The following is a 20,381-nucleotide window of genomic DNA, read 5'->3' as shown; positions in this document are numbered from 1 at the left end:
CCTGTTCCTTTATTGGCTGATCATTTATTATGCCTGTGTAATTAATTACAGTCCTGTCACATCAGGTGATAGTTTGGACAGATTTTAACCAGTAGAAGTAAAGGAAGTTTTTGCAGGACTACAGTGATAAGCAACAGCATTTAAACTTGTCCCCATACCTCTCAACTATTCCCTGATTTTGACTTAAATTTTAGCTCTGTCCCTCTTAATCCCTCCTAAAACTGATGAGTTTTGCAAAGAATGTGATGGATTACACTTAGTAAAAAAATGGAAATAATGACAGTTGTAAAATTCTTTTAATTCAGAAAATATATGTTGGTTCACATTCTCCTAAGCTGTCCATGTCTCAGGTCAATAGTACTGATATTTTAAGTGTGCCCCTGATTATTTCTGGATTTGTCCCTGATTGGTTGAGAGCTATGCCTGCCACAGCATCAGCCTCTGCAGTTGTTAGTTTGGTGTTACTTGTACATTTTAAGCACCAGATTTGTCAGTTTTGAGATAATTTAGTTAATTAAGCTTGATTTTTAGTGTGAATTTCTCTGCTTTTCCACATTTGTTGAGTAGACAGTAGTTATGTTCAACACTGGCAGTTCAAAGCAGGGTGGATATTTTGTAGTCATCTCTGTGTAGCAACACGTGGTAGCATAGGTCATTTGAAGAGCAGTAGGAGGCAATGACATAGGGCCAGACCTTCCTCGCTTATAGAACGTGAGAGGAATGGGGGGACTATAGGAAAGAGAGAAGCAGTTCTGAGAGATAACATAAGATTTAAGATAATGTAGTGGCCATTAAAAGAGGACAGCAATCAAAGTGGAAGAATTATAATGCGTATCAACAGTGTAAAGTCACATTAGTCTCGGAACATACAGGCCAGCAGGAACACAAAAGGCACATCTTAAAATCACTGTTTTGGCAGTAGAGGCTACTGCAGTTGGCAGTTAGAGCAGAGTATATCTGTTAGTACAGATGATTAAGACTCTTGAGTTCGTAAAAAGTTGATGCTGGTAGCTCAGGGTGCAGGGTTCGATTCCTTCCACTTCCATTTTCTTACTGTGTGACTGTGTAAGTTGTTTAGCCAAACATTGCTCTCTGATCACTCCTGAAAAGGATCACTTGTGTCCAGTGGGTTTATCTGGTCAATAAATTAATAAAATAAAAAAGATATCCTTTGTAGGGTGACTGGTGGAAGAATTTATGAAAACTTTCCATTATAATTCATCATTTCGCTAATGAGATCCTGTAGATCATAAGCTATTCAGAAAAAAAAAAGGACAACTTTGCACAGTCTCTTTTAACAATCTGTGCAAATCTATATCACACACATGTACCTGAGCTGCTTTGTTCAGTTGTGTGTAAACAGAGTAGGTCAAAATAGTAATCACTTATGAGCTGTGTATTTTCTAAGAACATACTTCAAGGCCTGTTAATGCATAATTTGCACATTACTACAGCCCCTGGCATTTTAACTATTAATTGGCTAAAAGAAACAACTCGGGGGGGGGGGGGTGAACTGTGCCTTTCTATGCAGACAATTCCACACTGGTCCAGAGGCAGTGACAGCTAGGGCCATGGTTCAATCCCAGTACAAGGGTCAGTACTTTCCTTTCCTTTCCTGTTCACTTGTGAAAACAATACAGTGTTAATGGTTTGTACTGCATTTGGATGTTTATGCAGATCTGGGTATGTTCTTTGACCGGATCTGAATTAATTTATTATTTTTGATTACGTGAACAGACTGCCCTTAGATCATTTTCACCAGTAACCCGGGCGGCAAGGGCAAAGGTAAATGAGGTGTATGTGTGTGCGTGTGCGTGTGCGTGTGTGTGTGTGTGTGTGTGTGTGTGTGTGTGTGTGTGTGTGTGTGTAAAATAAAATTATGTAAAAAGAGAGTTTAATGCATTATCACTCTGTATATATTACAGAAGTGGGAGAATACTGAATTAGCGGAAGAAAATCCACCCCAACATGAAAAGAACATTAACATGCAGACAGTGAATTTAGGTTAAGACTAAATCCCAGACCCTAGTGCCTAGAGGCCTAGACATTGAACTATCATGAATCTGTTCATTCTCCTCACATCCTTCCCTTCCCATGAATACGTAGGTGTTTAGAGTGCTTTCATTTATTGTGTCTTGTACCTTCCCCTTTGTTTTCTACTCATTATTCTGTGGTGCTGTAGTCACTGATCATGTATAATATACCACATTGACAATATGCCCCTAAGAGTTGAGCCAGTTGTCCAGTATTTGGGAACGTATGTGGGCAGTGACCTACCATTTGACCAACATGTGTCCATTGTTGTAAGAAAGTCCTTCTGTATTGCACAGCTTATAAATAAAGGGATTGTGTCTAAATCTGGGTGATGTCATTTACATTTTTTAACCAGCCCTCACAAGGCCGGTTATTGACTATAATGCCCCCTTTGGCATGAATCTGTCCACACACAGGCAACAACTGGAACGCCCACAAAGATACCTTACTAAAAGGTTACAATGCCTGAAGATGTCTTACATGGACCAACTCAAAGCCCTGTCACGGCAGACTGCTAAGAGGTGACCATGTCCAGCATACAAGGCATCATCTGACCCAATGCTGATGGATTTATACTTGAGCTTTGGCTGGCTAAGATCTGCCTGCCATAAACTGGATGTATAAGCAAATTTAAGTACACTTTTATCTGAACTTTTTTCATATAGTACAGCATTTTATGTATTTTTGTTTCTTACTGAATTAGCTAGAGCGTCTTCTGCGTGGAGACATGCGTGAATGGGTGTACCTTCGTTGAAGGCTGTGCGTTAGGGCTGGCAACTCAGCACGTAAAAATCAACTGCCAGTCATTAGCGGACCGGAGTTCCGCTGTGGCGACCCCTAACTGAGAAAAGCCGAAAGACACAACAACAACAACTGAATATTAATTGAACTGAAAATTGTGTCTCTCGGTCTCTACAGAGAGCTTGTGTTTCTACAGAGATATTGTTAGAAGTGTAGCCATTGATAGCAGTGGGTGGTAATTTCACTTTGATATTCAGTGTTTCAGCTGAGGGGCTGTCCTGGCTTATATAAGTGGTACATTTTTTTTTTTCTGCTAAATACTTGACCTTTAGCTGGCTAAGTTCTGCCTGCAATCAACTGGACATATAAGCGAATTTAAGTACACTTCTATCTGCACTTTTTTCATATAGTACAGCATTTTATGCATTTTTGTTTCTTACTGAATATTAATTGAAATGAAAATTGTGTCTGTCTGTCTCTACAGAGAGCTTGTGTCGTTACAGAGATATTGTTAGAAATGTAGCCATTGACAGTAGTGGGGGGTAGTTTCAGTTTGATATTCAGTGTTTCAGCTGAGGGGCTGTCCTGTCTTTTATAAGTGGTATATTTTGTTTTTTTTTTCTGCTAAATACTTGAGCTTTGGCTGGCTAAGATCTGCCTGCAATCAACTGGACAGTATATGTGAATTTAAGTACACTTTTATCTGCACTTTTTTCATATAGTACAGCATTTTATGTATTTTTGTTTCTTACTGAATATTAATTGAACTGAAAATTGTGGCTCTCTGTCTCTGCAGTTAGTTCCCCCCTCCCTGTTCTTGTTTTGGTTTTAATCTTGGTGGCTTTGAAATTGCATGCCCCTCTTGCAAATTTGTATTTGGATACTCCTTCTGGGCCCATCTCATTTGCTCACTCAACTGAGTGCAGTGAGGTCATATTCTGATTTCAGGCACTCCTACTGTGTACAAAGTGAGCATTTGGGAAGAAAACAATTTTTTTTAAGTTTGTTTCCTGCCTTTCCTGTAAGTCCATATACAGATTTGCTGTATCCAGGACTATTTGTAAGTTTCTGAGTCCCCAAACCTTTCTGTGTTAGAGAGAAGCCCTCTAGCTTAATTTTATTTCTTAGAACTAGCCAGTTTTTTAGTTTCAGCACTCAAATCTTTTTCTTCGAGCTCAGCACTTGTCCAGAACTCATTGTAAGCACTAAATAAGCTACAAATTGCTACAGCACTCAACTTTCCTCACTTGTCTAGAGGAAAATAGTTTTTAATACTTAATAAATAAGTACCTATCCAGGCATGTCTAAGGGTCAGCTTCTGGTGTTTTCTCCTGTCTACCTGATGAATCTGGGCATCTTGGGGCAATGCAGCAATTGCCTCATGTACACAGACAACCCTCTCTTCCTACCACACAACACTACAACCTGTGAGAGATGCACTTATATAGCCAAACTGGAAGAAAAGCTCTCTTCACCCAAAACTGGACTAGACAATCAAGAGGAGAAGGTAAACACTTGCACCACACCACACTCTTCACATAGTCCCTCAAAACCTACACCACCAAAACACACACTTAGAAACACAAAGCACACACCTACATTTGCAGAGGCTCTCAATAAAAACCTGCCCAAGCAACAGGGACCTCCGAAGCAGAAGCGCAAGCAAACTCCACCCCCAACACAACCTAAATGAAACATAGCCCACAATCTCAGTGTGCCACTCAACCACAGCCCATAGGGCATAATAACATACCCAACACTCTAATCATAGATGACTGTATTGTTGGGCACACTGATGTTCCACTCACCAGGCTAAACAAGGAGAAAGTTACTGTCAGCTGCTTGTCGGGTGCCAGGATCTGCCACATAACACATGCACTCAGGTCACTCTACAACAAGTACAAATATGGCTCTGTCATTCTTCATGTTGGTGTGAATGACCTGAGACCTATCTCCCTGGACTACATGAAAAGAGACATGGAGGAGCTCTCCAATCATGTAGCCCAGGCAGGTATGACCCTAGCTCTGAGTAGCATTCTGCCATCACACAGAATGATACCACAGTACAAGGACAAAATGATTGACTTCAACAATTGGCTAAGCTTCTGGTGTCATTCTAAGGGGATCCAGTATTTGTCTGCCTGGGATGACATGATATTCAGACCACAATGCTTTGCCAGAGATGGCCTGCACCTGTCGCCCTTGGGATTCCAGATACTGGCTAAGGCTCTTGCCACCCCTATAGTGCCTTTTTTAGGCAAGGTTCAAATGACAAATTCACCACCGTAACAGGTACAAGCAAGCAAAATCTGGGGATAATGCTACTCAATGCTAGAAGTGTAAACCTCAAAATGCACTCTCAAGGCAAAATGAAGAACATCGACATCTGTGCAATGACAGAGACCTGGTTAACAGCTCCAGAGAGCACCCCTGCATTACTAGGCTATAATTCATACCACACCTTTCGGACACCTAACCCGGACTGAAGCAATAAAGGCAGAGCCGTGTCCGTATTCATTAAGGATATCCACACCTCCAGGCTAGTTGCACAGCATAATGCATCCGAGATTATCCAAGTGCAACTAACTCGGAGCAAGACAGTAATCCAAATTGTAGCTTGCTACAGACCCCCCACCATGCCCCAGGATTTTCCTCATTTCTTGATACACTGGAAAATATTAGGGTACAACCTGACACCCTAATAATGGGTGATGTCAACTACCCCACCATTAACTGGGAAAACTACTCATGTACCAACTCTTTTGCTCAACGTTTTCTGGAATTCATAAATTCCAGTGCCTTGGATCAACTTATTCACACCCCCACCAGGGGCAGCAATATCCTAGACCTGGTCATTACCAACATGGGCAACTGGTGTTCCACACCATAGGTCAATTCCTCGTTGGTCAGATCCAACCACAAGCTAATCACACTAGACATCCACATCCCGCCCCCACCCCCCCATTAGGGGAACCACCGTAAAAAACTTTTCCAAAGCCAGCTTCATACTTCTTAAGACAAAAGTAGCAAACTTCATGACACCCATGCGGATGAACAATGGAGGTACGACTGCTGAATCCTACACAAATGCACTTTATAAGCACTTACACAAGTGCATGGATCGTGCCCTCCCTAAAAGAACCAAGATGCTATTCTCCAAAAAAGGAAGCCAATCTGGTGGCCCTCTGCCATAAACAGACTCTACAACAGAAGAAAGAAACTGTTGCAAAAAAGAGTAAAATCCCATGACTGGAGGAGCTCCCTGGTCAGCCTCAGTAAGAAGCTGAGATCCATCATAAAGTCCTCCAAAGCTAATTACGAAAACAAAATTGCCACTGACTCTAAAGGCAACCACAAAGCATTCTATAGCTATGTCAAGAATGTCAGTGGCAACACTCAGATCTGCTCTGAGTTACAGCACAATGGCACTAAATATACAGAACCAACTGATATTGCCAACAGATAGGTTCAGTGCTAACTTTACCCCCTTTCACCCCCTAGAGGGCCCATCTCTATACCAGAAGAATAAAACGTTCCTGTAATCACAGCTGCACAGGTCAAAAACACACTCTCCAAAGCCAAGAACACGGCATCCATGCAACCTGACAATATCCCAGGCTGCATTCTACATGAACTACAGAATGAACTGGCACCCCACCTAAGTACCATGTTCAATCATAGCCACACCTCAGGCTTTGTGCCCACTGAATGGTGCACTGTGATGGTTATCCCACTCCACAAAGAGGGAGCCATGACGGACCCTGGGAACTACCACCCCATTAGCCTGATGAGCCTGGTCTGCAAGGCCATGGAATGTATCATCATGGAACTCATAAACAACGACATTGGTAATCTCCAAACTCTGGACCCCACCCAGTTTGGGTTTGTAAAATGCAGATAATGTCTCCTAAACTTGATAGACTTCTTTGAAGCAGTCACCAAAGCCATAGATGAGGTTAAGGTGGTTCACACAGCCTATCTAGATCTCGCCAAGGCTTTCGACACCATCCCCCACTCTGGAATTATAGATAAACTCACTAAACTAGGTATAAATCCCTATGTCACAAGATGGGTTGCCAACTAGCTCATGGGCAGAACCCACACTGTGAAAGTAGCAGACTCCAAATCCGACTTCAGACCAGTGACAAGTGGAGTACTAGAGGGTTCAGTCCTGGGCCCTCTCCTGTTTGGTATCTACTTCTCTGAATTACAAGCTAACACAGAAGGTCTTTGGCTAATGAAGTTTGCAGATGACTGCAAACTGGGAGCCATAATCGAAACTCCTAACGATGTGGACATCCTACAAAAGGGCCTCACTGAGACGGATACCTGATGTCAAAGCCACGGCCTGAAGCTCAATGCCAAAAAGTGCATTGTCATCCCCTTTGGTAAAAACTCTGTACCCATGAACTACCACATAGGTGGTAGTTTACTTAACACTGAAAGTGTGATGAGACCTTGGGACACAGGTGGACAGTAGTCTCTCCTTTGATAATCACATCGCCACAGTGGTCAGGAAATCCTTCTATGTGGCACACCTCATCACAAAAGGTTTCTCATCCAGAAAAAAAGAGGTCATTGTTCACCTCTACTCATCACTCATTAGACCCATTATAGAGTACAGTGCCCCTTTTGCTATGTACCTCACAAGACATCTACAACAACTGGAGAGGCCACAGAAATACCTCACAAAGAGGATTACTGGCCTCAAACAGATGCCCTACACAGACCGTGTCAAAAAAACTCCAGCTTTACTCCATCACATATCGCCTACTCAGAGGCGATCTCTGCCTAACATACAAAGCTATGTCAAACCCAGAGCTATCGGACATGCTCCTCTAAAAGAAATCCCAATCCCTCCGAGCTACACGCTGTAGGGACCTAAACCTTGTCACCACAATAAACAGAACATGCTGGAGGGATAGATTCCTGTCCCAGAGACTTCCCATTCTCTGGAACAGACTACCTATCTATGTCAAACAGAGCTCCTCATTAGCACTCTTCAAGAAAAATCTTGATGATTGGATGGGAAATAAGAAATTTACCCTGGGGATCACTTCTGTGGCTCTGCTCAACAGGGGCACAGGAAAGTAATTTTCTTGGGTGGCGAAAGTCAGGGTACCTTTTTGGCTAGGTTTATATAGACCCTAGGGCCAATAGCCTAGTACCTACCTATGAAGCTATGATTTACTGCACATTAGCAAGTCAGATGGCATCAGAAATACTCTTTCTATGGGTCTACACCTGTTCTGAAACAATAACAGAACAGTTTGGTGGGACAGGTATATCTCGCAGAGGATACCGCTGCTCTGGAACAGACTCTCCATCCACATAAAATAAAGTTCATCTCTGTCCATATTCAAGCTCAACTTGGATCTATATAGGAGAAACAGAAAATTTAAACCAATACTGTCCCCTGTACTAATGATGAACAGAGATATCTCCTAAATGCTTTATCCCATGTATGGGTCCCCTCAGTTTATCTATGGTATGATCCTTGTTATTCTTATTAGGGATAATGTTTAATTATTGACCATGGAATGGGTAAGGTCAATCTCTAACTTAATGTGTAAGACTAAGTTTTAATTTCATGACTTAAGTCTAGGTTAAGGCCAATCTTTAACCAAATGGGATAGGTTAATTCGAGCACAAAAAGGGAAATTGGCAAAACTTAAAATGGCCCTCAAGAGCAGCTAGCCTAGTACTTAGAGCAGTAGTTTAGGAGGTTATAGAACTATTATATGCTTCTGTAGGGTGGGAGGGCAAAAATACTTTTTTTAATGTGTACTGGAGACTGAAGGATCTTTCTTGTGTTCTGTTGATTGAAGGAGGCTGACTTTGACAATCTGAGAAACTAAACCCTAACTGAACCCCTGTGGCCTGGGTCACAGACAGCAAGGGTAGTTGTACTGCAGTAACTTAAGCAGAGGTCCCTTAGTGGACCTTGTGTAGCTTCCATAATAAGAATATCATATTGAATATTTAACAGAATGTCTCTATTTTAAGAAAATAAGAGTTGAGACATTTTATTCTGTAGAAACCTTTGTGTAGTAGAAACGAGTGCCAGATGAAAGTAGAACTTAATCTGCTAGAATTTTAGTAGACTTGGCATTCCAGAAAATGTAAATTTGTAACTAAGAATGGTTTGCTTTACTTCACTTACATCTGTATGAAACCGGCAGTGAATGAACTGCATATTTGCAGTACTATTATTGTATTGTTCACTGTCAATATGGTGTGACTAGACCTGTTGTAAGCTGAGACACTAATGTTCTGACGCTGACATAAAACTTTCTTTCCGACATCTGTAACACAAACCAACTTTGTTCCTCATAGGCTGAGTATGCTAATGAAACCTGGGAACCTGATGAGCTGGAAGATGAGCAAATTTGTATTCAGTGCTCACACAGTAGCAGAACAAATAGGAAGTTGGAGAATCTACATCACAGGGCTTCATTATCAAGGTAAAGTTACTTACCCTGGAATGGATTATACTGCTTCTATACCTCTGCCTTGTTTTTGCTGGGATTTTTGGTGACTATTGAACATTTCCTACATTATTCCCAAGCAGTTAATTGCCAGGCAGCTTCTCTTTTTTGCCTCATACCTTGGAATGGAACACACAGAAAAATTGAGTACAATGCCCCTATTGGGATGTACCTTACCAGACACCTGCAGCAACTGGAAAGACCCCAAAAGTACCTCACCAAGAGGATCGAAGGGCTCAAACAGATGCCATATGCTGCCCGGTTAAAGAAACTCCAGCTCTACTCAGTGGCATACCGCCTGTTCAGAGGCGATCTGTGCCTGACGTATAAAGCCATGTCCAACCTGGAATTAATGGACATGCTGCACCTCAGAAAATCCAAATCCCATCGAGCTACGCGCTCGAGACTTGAACCTCAGCACTGAAATAAATAGGACAAGCTGGAGGGACAGATTCATAACCCAGAGGCTCCCTTCACTCTGGAATAAAATCCCAGTCCAGGTTAGGCAGAGTCCCTCATTGACTCTCTTCAAGAGGAATCTTGATGAGTGGATGGGAGATCGTAGGTTTACCCCGGGTATCACTTCTGTGTCACTGTTAGACAGAGGCACAGTATACTAACCTTGAAAAAGGGCATAGCAAAATAAATTTAAAATGGGTGGCGAAAGCCAAACACATTCTGGCTAGGCTTATAAATGCCCTAGGGCAGATAGCCTAGTATGAACCTATGAACCTAAGAGCACAATATTTTTGTACATAAAAAACACTGTGAGCACACAGAATAGTGATGAGCTGCATATGAGAGCAATTATAAGGAATGGCAGCTGAAAAACCAATTAAAATCTGGTTTGCACTGTAAAGTGTTTCCTGATATCCCGTATTACATTCAGCTGGGATTCTTCTCATTGTCAGTCACTGTCCAGTCTGATTTTTCAAGTAGTTGAAGGTTACTATACCTAAAGATAATGCCCATCTCATGATACTGGTACTCTAGCTTTAATTATCATACATCTGTTAAAAGCACAAAAAAATGTTTAGTTTCTATAGCTGTAACTTTGGATTTCTTCTTTTGATATCCCCAGGTTAGCAATTTCAGAAAGTCTCAAACTTCTACCTTAAGTATGTATAGTTCCAGCCAATGGATGTCATGTCACAGACTGTATGTCCTATCACACACGCAATGAGAAAATCACATCCATCCTCTCCACTCTCCATTTCTTTGTCTGCCATTGTACAATATGGCTGTCTGTCCTAACATTATTTCTAGGAAGTTTTCCTGCATTCACTGTCCAAAATCCCTTTTTGCAGTCATTAGATCAATAGCAGGGCACTCACAGTTACTTTCTTTAGTGCCCAAGAAAAGGACATGATGTGTGTAGCATTGACACATGTGCCTAGTGTTCAGCCCAGCAAATCACAAGAGATGCCTGAGGAAGCTTGAGGTTTACATCGGTGCTTTCAAGATGACCACAATAGTAATATGTACTGCTAATGAAGTCTAGTCAGAAATGGTAGTAATGATGACATAGAGGTAGATGCATTCACATCAACAACGTAACTGGAAAGACCTGAAGAGTCATACCATATGGTATAAATCCTTTTAAAACTGATAACAAGGTGACACTGTGCTTTTATATTTATATTCAACACCTCCTTTTCTTTATACATTAGCAAATAATATATAAATTTGCAATGACTTCATAAAGGCTGTACTGTAGCCATACTATTGTGTCACGTGCATTTATGATGTTTAAACTTTTGAAAGCTCTTCAGTCTAAATCAAATATATCAGCTTCATTCTCTGATTAGTCTTTTGAATAATTAGTGTACACATACAGAATAATGCAAGTTTACAGAGAAGTCTGCCATATTTTGAATACAGAGGTAATTTGTAGTCCATCTTGTTGAATTTCTTTCATTCAACAACACGTTCATGAACTATAGATGTGTATGATATTGACAATGACTTTGACAATGTTCAGGAAGTTGGTGTTGTTTAAACTTTAATATTAACATGAGAGTTTTATTACTGCAACTCATATCCAACATAGCGAAACTTTTGAAACAAGAAGAGAACAAATCTAAGATGACTTCCCTGCTAGGTTTAGCAGAAGCATATAAGTGTCAAGCAGGAATGGTAACAAAACCAGAAGTAGACAAAACTCAGGCAGCAACTGAAATGAGCCAAAAAACAAAAGAAAGAAAATAAAGAGAAGGATCGGAAGAGAAGGCAAGTAATGTGGAAAAGGCATAAATGTAGCTGCAAGTACAAAAAACTCCTGGAACACCCTCATGGCAATCAGGATTTGAATAAGGAATAGTTAAGAATAGGTAAATTTAAACCAAAAGACGAAATGTTAATATTTGCAGCCCAAGTTAGTGGACTGTGTGCACATTGAATTTCAAAGTCCATTGAACTTGTGGAAGAAGCAGACAAACGCAGAGTCTGTAAAATAGAACTGGAAACAGTTGCACATCTTATTGCTGGTTGTGATACACTAATGGCAGAGGGCCTGTACACTGAAAGGCATTATAATGTGGAAAGACTGTTGCATTGGGGATTGTGGAAACATTACAATACTGAAGTAGCTAAGAAGCATTGGAAACAAGCCACAAAGAATTATGGAGAATGGTGAAGTTTATATCATGTGGGATTACCCATTACAAACTGTTTAAAAATAGATACAAGAAACCAGATATAATAGTCCATGAAAAGAAGACAAAAGCAGCATTGATCATTGAAATTGTTACATCCAGTGATTACATTGTCTTGTATGCAGAGAGACTCAAAGTCATAAAATACCAGGATTTGCAGGCAGAAACATGGGTAATATGGAAGAAGAGAACTTTTGGCTGATATCAAAGATTGAAACAATATTACTTTTATAACCTTTAATTATACTTTGACATAGGAAAGGGATCCATTACTGTAATGGTATTAGAAACCCAAAACACCTGGATAAATTAAACCATGAGCAACCAAAGCAATATTCTCAAACAGCTTTTCTTGATTCTGCATATCTGAATTCTGCATTTTTTGCATAATTTCTTACTAATCATCAAGGCCATTTTCTTCTGAAAATGTTGTAGGCGATTCTGACTGTGTAGCCCAAAATTCTTGAACTTTAATTGAACCCACTGGCATTTTATGAAGATGTAGTAAGCAGTCTGAGGAGCACTGCGGTGCAGTGAGTAGCATTGTCACCTCACAGTAAGAGCTTCTCTGGTTCAGTTCTTGTCTGGGGTGCCTTCTATTTGGAGTCTACATGTAGTCTCTGTGTTTGCATGAGTTTTCTCTTTTTTCCCTATTGCACAACACAATGGGACCTGTAGCAGGATAGCAGAGCCTGGAATAATCCTTGGGGAAAAAAGGCAAAAATTCTGGCACAGGAAACACAGTTTAGCAAAGCAATAAAACAACAAAAGAAAGCATTTACACCAAGTATCCTTTTTCAGGCAAATAAGCACTACTCCCAGATAAGAGTTTAAATGTAAATATTTTCAGAATCACGCATTCACATCTAATCAATAAATTTAATTATTACCTTCTATATTGCCTAAGTTTTAATATTAACTTAATGGATACATGTCATTTTAAACCTGAGTAGTTATCAGCTCTAAACTTGTATATACATTTATATTTTGCACATTCAGTCCTTGTTTTCAACTCCCCACTCTCTCAAATTGCTATACATATTTTGTAAAACAGCAACACCAAAATAATGTATACTATCATTTTCACATGTACACCTGTAAAGTGCATTAGTACTAATTTCTCACCTTATATCAGATAGATTTTTCGCAAATTGCTTGTTTAGTTTCCTTCTTAGTCTTTCAAATATAAAATGGTGGACCATGCATGTAAACAGCCATATAAACAATGTTCTTAGAGTTGAAATCAGGACATACATTCAGAAAATTTTCTTGTGCAACAGGGTATATGGTGGTTTTCTTTCTATAAATATATTTACAGACACTACTTCTGACAAGAAGTATTCTGTCTTGACTATATCTAATGTTGACAGTACTTTTCTGTTCTTTGTGGCAGAGAATTTGTTTTAAATTCCTTTGCTTCTTATGTCCAAATTATAACTTGCTAGAAAAATTATTCCCAGTTCCTAATCTATTCATATTTTTTAAAATATACCAGTTCCTAATATTCTGTATTAACCTTGTGTGTTTGTTGTATAATAAACTTATTAAATTATTTTCTTCCTGTCTTCTTTCTATTAACAAATATTCTCTCTTTTTGTGCAAAAATAGGGTTAGTACTAGTTGATCGATATTACTTAAATAATTTTTTATATTCCTGTACTTCCTCCTCTTTATAACCTGTTTTACAAAAATCTGTCAACAAATTGTCTAGCTGCACACTTAATGTAGCATCATTTGTGCTTAATCTCGGTTGTAACATGTAACCTTTTAATACATTTTTAAATACAAATGGAGAGTGGTTGCTGGTTCTGTGGAGCAATGTATTTTTCTATACTTCTTTTTTTATATACTGTTTTATCAGTCATTCATTCTCTTGACTTAGGTATTTGGATATCTAAAAAATTTGTCAAACAATCTATTTTTTACTGTTTTAACAAACTTTGTTTCCTGAGCTAGAATCTTTCTCTGACTTTTTCCTCACACGTTCTAAATACAGTCTGGTAGGAGGAATTAGTAACTCTCAATTGTGTACGTGTGCATTGTGATATAGAAGGAAGCCAGAAAACGTGCTTCCTCTCCCTACTTGCCTAGTAAATTTTACGATGGTGATGGCTATATAATAGGAGTTCTATCTGACATGACGACAATGGATGGATGGAGCAGGCACTTCAGATTTCAGTCTAGTTTACTTAAATAATGTGAAGTGGTGAAACCATAAACACTATAATATGAAGTGGTGAAACCATAAACTCAGAAACTCACAAGTAATATCAGGCAAATTCTGAGTTGTTGAATTTCCTTAATATTGTAGTGTTTTAATGTTCCCACTACTTGCCCATTAATATGGAGATAGCATGGACTTGAAGTAGTACTTAAATTGTCATTTATTAGCAAAACTTTTAAAAAGTCCAACTCTAAAAGTTGAGGGCCAGTAAAATAAATGCTTTCAGAAATTGTATGTATCAAGAAAATGATTTTGAAGGCATTAATGATAAAAAGATACTACTGACAATGAAATTTACAACACACCTAATGTTGTTGTTCCTATATTTAATAAAAGGTCTTGATGTGCTTATAGTCCTGTTAACATTTAGTCTCTTAACTTCAAACTGATGTTGTTCCCCATTATAAAAACTACTAGCATTACTCTGGTACCTAATGTCCTATACCTCACACAACCCCCAAACACAATTGACCCACTGGCATAGCTCATCATTGTTTTGGGCATTTCCAACACTAGTGAAGGCTTGTATATGGCAAATGACCTTAACTGCACTAATATGGATAAGGGTAAGTTCACAGGGGGCTATATCCGTTGAACTAGAAACTGTTTTGATCTTGTTGACTACACCCTAATCTACTTACAGTACCTTGTATACAGAATTTCAATTTGCCTCCCAGTTCAATCAACTGATTCAAAGAATGTCCAACCCACTGTTATGCTTCTTCAGATTTTAGCACACTTCTGTTTTATCCAGAGTCCCACTAGGCTTTATTGAATTATCACTTGTGACATAGGAAGCTTAAACATATAAAAGTAGGCAAACCATATTAACAAGTACACATTTATAAACATTATAATTCACATACGTTATACGTCATATAAGCTAAGCAGCATTACATAAATTATTCAACTTCTTCATTCTCTTAAACCTCATTCCTTCTACAAAACATTTTCTGCATGTATTGTTCCCACAATTTCCATTTTTTCTATGTAATGTACTCATACCATTTTCTAAAGAGCCCACTTCCTGTTCTTTTATCTCTGTTACAATATTTACTATTTCAGTTATTGTTGGTTTAGACTTTGATTTCCATTTTCTAGTAATTGCTTTATTGACAACCACCAAAATGAAACTTAACAAGGCTTTGCTATGTCTAGGTAATTCAGATCATGTGTCCTAGCTTAAAAAAAATAATTTCCTTATTTACACTCATTTGCCCACCCAATATTCCTAATAAAGCACTCTGTGGGAAATCTGCCAAGTCATTACACTCCCTAAACATATGTTCCCAGTTACCTTTTTCTTCCCCATCACACGTCTAATATTTGCCATCTACCCAAGGAAAAATTCTTTGGAGGTTGCTTGGGTTATAAATGTATCTATGCAAACACTTCCAGGCAAAAAATCCTAAATCTTTAGATTTTGTTGCATATTCGGGAGACATACATATGACCTGCCATTGTTTGTTTGTGAATTGCATGTCTAATCTGGGTGGCGCAGTGGTGCAGAGGTCAGCATTGTCACTTCACAGCAAGAGTCTCTCCGGTTCGATTCTCATCTGAGGTGCATTTTGTGTGGAGTCTGCATGTCCTCCCTGCATTCGCATAGGTTTCCTCCGGGTGCACTGGTTTCCTCCCACATTTCAGTGACATGCTTCTGAAGCCTTTCTCCCTGGGCCTCCGCTAAAAATGGGCTCTACCCCAGCTGGACTTTCCCAGTAAACAAATGATCTGATGTCAATTTTCATTTTATCCTCAAGATACGGGATTCAGTTCCGAGGTTCGGAACTGACTTGATCATTACTACAGCTCACGAAAGCCAAAAACTCTCGGGCTTAACCCTTATCCACAATGCTCCTCTCCTAGTTAACTCAGATCTCATTTGCCATTCTTCATGACAGATGCATTTGCCATTACTCTCTGTTGATTTTTTGATATATTTACAAATTTTGAAAGAGTTTTCTTCTTCTGTACTTGCTTATTAGTCATTAACCCACCCACTACTTTCTATCCCTTTTAAAATTGTCCTCTCCTCTCTTTCCATAAACCTCGGTGTATTCTGCTCTATCACTTTTGATAGTTTTCTTCCTGCTGCTTTCTCCTTCTGTTAAAAAAAAATGATGTTGCTGAGTGTTACTGTTTGCAAGACCTTTATACCTGAATGCGTACGTGTGTGGGGGTTGTATAGCTAGCCTGTTAACGACATTGTTAAAAACTTTGAAATCTCTCCATTATGGCTGATAAACCCAAACTCTCTGATTTCAAAAGATGCCAGAAATTCAGGCACAAAATTCCAATATTGGAGCAGACAAAGTCATCTCGTTGCTAACTACTTCAGCACTGAGTAAGCAATTTGAGGAGACATCTGTTATGGATTGTCTGAGAACTTCATATTCACCCTCTATTGACCCCTTTGCAGGAAGGCTGCCTTCACCTTTTCTGGAAAGGCTAAAATCACCCTCCACCCTTTCTATCCATTCCACCAAGAGCTTAACTGAGAATGATGTGGAGAGGATGGTGAATAAGATACTCTGGGCGAGAGGATTGTCAGGTACCTCTTCAGCTCCAGCCCCCTCGGGTATGGGAGCTGAACCTTCCCTTACCTCTCTGTTTTTTCCTCCTCTAACTTCATCTGAAGCATTAGAGTTCTTGACACTGAGCCACCCGATGCCAACTGCATTGGTTCCAGAGATATCCCTTTCTTTGGAACCACTTCTTGCTCAGAGGTCTTCGGTCCAATCAGATTCAGAAGCCTCATGGAGCAGAGTCTATCCTGTGGATTCTCAGGGGCATGAGTTGACTCCTGTTTTTTCAGAGCAGTCTCTGCACCTTGGAGCTGCAGCACAGATCAGCTGAACTCCGCATTCCGTCTCGAAAGTTGACTATTCAGAGTGGAGAGTGACCACAGTTCTGAGGCAGTCTTTCTTGGTTCCAGGCTCCCTTCCCTCTTCATTGGATTCAGCTTTCAAAGTGATGGAGACAGCTCTGACTGCCACAGTCAGCCCTTTCCACTTTGGAGATAGTGTCCCTTCCCTACTCACGCCCAGATATTCAACTTGCACTCTCACTGGGTCAGTGAATGCCAAGAATGCAGGAGTTCCAGATAACAGTTCTCTCTTCTTCTGATAGTTCCCAAGATCACCCCACTGAGGAGGTTCCTAAGAAGAGAAAGTGGAAGAGGAGGAACTTGGATTCCCCAGAGGAATCGATCACTGAAGACACTGACTTTGAAGGGAAGGGATCCCCAATGTCACCCCCGATGATATCTCTTTTGGAGACATCCTGGAAATATTGAAACAGAGGGGTGCCTGGAAGTCCCAAAATTCCTCTTCTGAGAAGTCAGTGTACTTGCAGGCCTTTGGCACTTAACCCTCTACCTCTTGGATGTCTCCACCTGCTAACGAGCTCATTCATTTGATCTCTCAGTGGGGTTAGAAAGCCCCTGATACTATTGCACCTCTCTCAAGGAGTCCTGACAAAATTCTATCCACCCCTAAAGTCCAACAGTTCTGGATCAAAGGGATAGCTGTTGATGCCATGGTCATGGCAGCAGCCACAAAAAAGGAACTCACCAAAGAGAGTTCCTGTATCCACCAACCCAGCAGAGTCTCGGACAATGAATAGATTTGGGAAGCGGGTCTATGTATCATTGACCTTTGCCTTATGGTATTTGAGTTTCTTGACACATTTTACCAGACTTCAGAGGGATCTGGTCAAGGAGCTGTCAGCTACCCTTGCTGGAACCATTTCTGAGGACATCTAATATAAGGTGGCTTCATAGTTGGCTACCCTGCAGTCTGTGTCAAATTCTTCCATGAAACTCATCTCATGCAGCCAAAGGGCCCTCCAGAGCAACAGATTCAGACGTTGCCACTAGGAGAGACACCTGGATGCACCTATGCCACTTTGAGGAGCCATTTAATTCTTCATTCCTCAGTGTACCCTTTGACAGATCATTCCTGTTTGGCCCAAAAATTAAAAAAACTTTATCCAGGTGTGAGAAAGATGTAAAGGCCCTTTCTGCTGTGGGCATATGTTTTCCACTCATCAGTGACCATTCTCTAGAAATCAGAGAAGCATTGGGAAAATGTGGTTCAAAAAGTTTCAAGGTCCTTTTCAGGACACATATGGATGGAGTTACATCAGAGGCAGATGGGGGGAGGCTTTAATGGAAGACACAACCCTTGCGGTAGAAGTGGCCTGCAAAATCAGGGTTTCAGGGATTCTTTCTTTGGTAAATCCTACCAGCACTCCTGATGGGAGTCTCGATTGTCTTCCTCTGGAGGCAGTCAGGGGACACTTATCCCTGCACTGAAATGCGTGGCTACAAATCACATCAGATGCTTGGGTACAGTGGATTACATCCAGAGGCTATATAATTCTCTTTTCCCTTCCTCCTCCCATATGCAAGAAAATCCTGGATATTCCACCCAGTCAGCAGGAACAAGCAGTTCTAGAAATCCAAAAACTGCTACAAAAAAGTCATCCAAGAAGTCCCACCAGACCAGATAGAGTCTGGAATTTACTCAAGATACGATGTTAAGTTGTCTATCTCGCCTTCATTCTTGCTGGATGGGTTCGGAGCCGAACCTCGGCTCCGACTCAGCCTATACTAAAGCTCGAGAGCTAATTTTACCAGATCGAGGCAACCCCATATCCCATGATGCTAGGCAGTAACTACCCAGATCTCATTTGCCGCTTTCGCTAGCGAGGTGCTCTTTTTACCGGCTCACAGGTTAGTGAATAATTTTCAGAAAAATCTTAGTTTTCCCCTAGAATATTAATATATATTTTGTAAATAGGCTAGTTTTTCGGTTATTTTAAATTTTAGTTCCTATTTTTATCCCTTATCCCAGTCATATTCCCCACCCTAGGTTAGGCCTTAGGCCCTCACAGGGATTCTTAGCTGTGTGAGTGTACCTTTAGTATCCCTGTATCCCTGTCTGTTTGAGTGTGTGGGTGTGTGGTTTTTTTTCTATCTTTACAATTGTTGTTTTCCTTTCGACAGCAATATGTCGAAAGAGACAAAGGTCTCAGGCTTCAAGAAGTGTGACTCGTGCTGTCAGAAGATGTCTCTGACAGACGGTCACACTTCTTGTGTTTATTGCCTGGGACCCCTGCACCTGCAGGACTCTTGCTCGGTGTGCCATGCATTCAGCCCAAGAGTCCTGCAGGAGCGCAGGAATAAGTTGATCCTGAGGGGCTTATTAAAGCCCGAAGGTCCCCCAGCTAAGTCCGTGCTGGGGAAACCTTCAAAGCCACCTAAACCGTCGGCTCCATGCTCTAAGCCTTCGGATAGTGGCTCACCTTCTGCGACACGATCGGCTCCGGCCGGAGCCGATACCTCTGTATCGCAGCTGCCTGCATCGGTTCCGGCCGGAGCCGATGCCTCCAAGACTCAATCTTCACAGTCGGCTCCGGCTGGAGCCGATGTGTCGACGGCTCCATCGGCTCCACCAATCTCGATGCCCTCCTCACGCAAGAGGTCCAGATCTCCATCTCTGGAATCTATCCATTCGGCTCCAAGGTCACCTTTACTCTCGGAGCGGAGCCATCGGAGCCATTCCTCTCGGTCTTCCAGGCTTTCCGATCATGACCTTGAGAGGGTGGTTAGCAGACTGTTAAAGTCTCAGGCACTGGCCCAAATGCTTCACAGCCCGTCTCATCAGATAGTGGCTTCATCCATACAACCTACTATTCCTCCTTTGACTCTGCCTCAGTCTTCGGAGCTGTGACCGTTGTGACGTCGGAGCCGAAACCTCCCCCTTCGGCTCCGTCGTCTTCTCCGATCTCGTCCATGGTGCCTTCCTTGGAGGGATCCGGGTGCTTGGACTCTCTTGCCAGCTCTGAGGGGGTGAGTGGCATTGGACTCTTGTCCGACCTCGTTCTCCCTCTCGGAGCATCGGCGCTGGTGAGTTCGGCCCCGACATCGGCTTCGGAGCCGTCCATGTCGGTGCCGGCTGGGGTTCCTAGTTCTTCGGAGCGGGAGCCCTCTGGCCTGCCTGATAGGGGTGCCTTTGAGGTCATGAGGAGCGTACTGGCCCCAGTGCCTGCTCTATGGTCAGCTCCATCAGCTCCTCCCACTGTAGTGCCTGCTGAGGTCTCTTCCCACTCTCTCGCCCCCGGCCGTAGAGATCCAATGCCTCAGGGTTCCCCATTGGGAATATCCTCCTCTTCCGAGGTTTCTCCTGATCTGTCAGCTGAACCCCCGTGTAAGAGGACATGTAAGAGGAAGCATGT

At 41.3% G+C, this 20,381-nt stretch overlaps 1 protein-coding gene across 2 annotated transcripts in view; it reads left to right on the top strand.

Annotated features, from left to right (window-relative positions):
• The window catches only part of SPATA7 (spermatogenesis associated 7), a 1,255,634-nt gene that overhangs the window by 981,094 nt on the left and 254,159 nt on the right, over positions 1 to 20,381 (top strand). For both annotated transcript variants that reach the window (XM_044074096.1, XM_044074097.1), the window contains one exon: positions 9,112 to 9,239. In XM_044074096.1, the coding sequence (XP_043930031.1) occupies positions 9,112 to 9,239 (128 nt within the window). The remainder of the gene's footprint in view (positions 1 to 9,111; positions 9,240 to 20,381) is intronic.

The sequence above is a fragment of the Protopterus annectens genome, chromosome 6.part0, assembly GCF_019279795.1.
Source record: "Protopterus annectens isolate FY-2018-M chromosome 6.part0, PAN1.0, whole genome shotgun sequence".
Classification (NCBI taxonomy): Eukaryota; Metazoa; Chordata; order Ceratodontiformes; family Protopteridae; genus Protopterus; species Protopterus annectens.
Note: the sequence above shows the minus strand (reverse complement) of the source record. Positions and strands in the feature narration are given on the sequence as shown.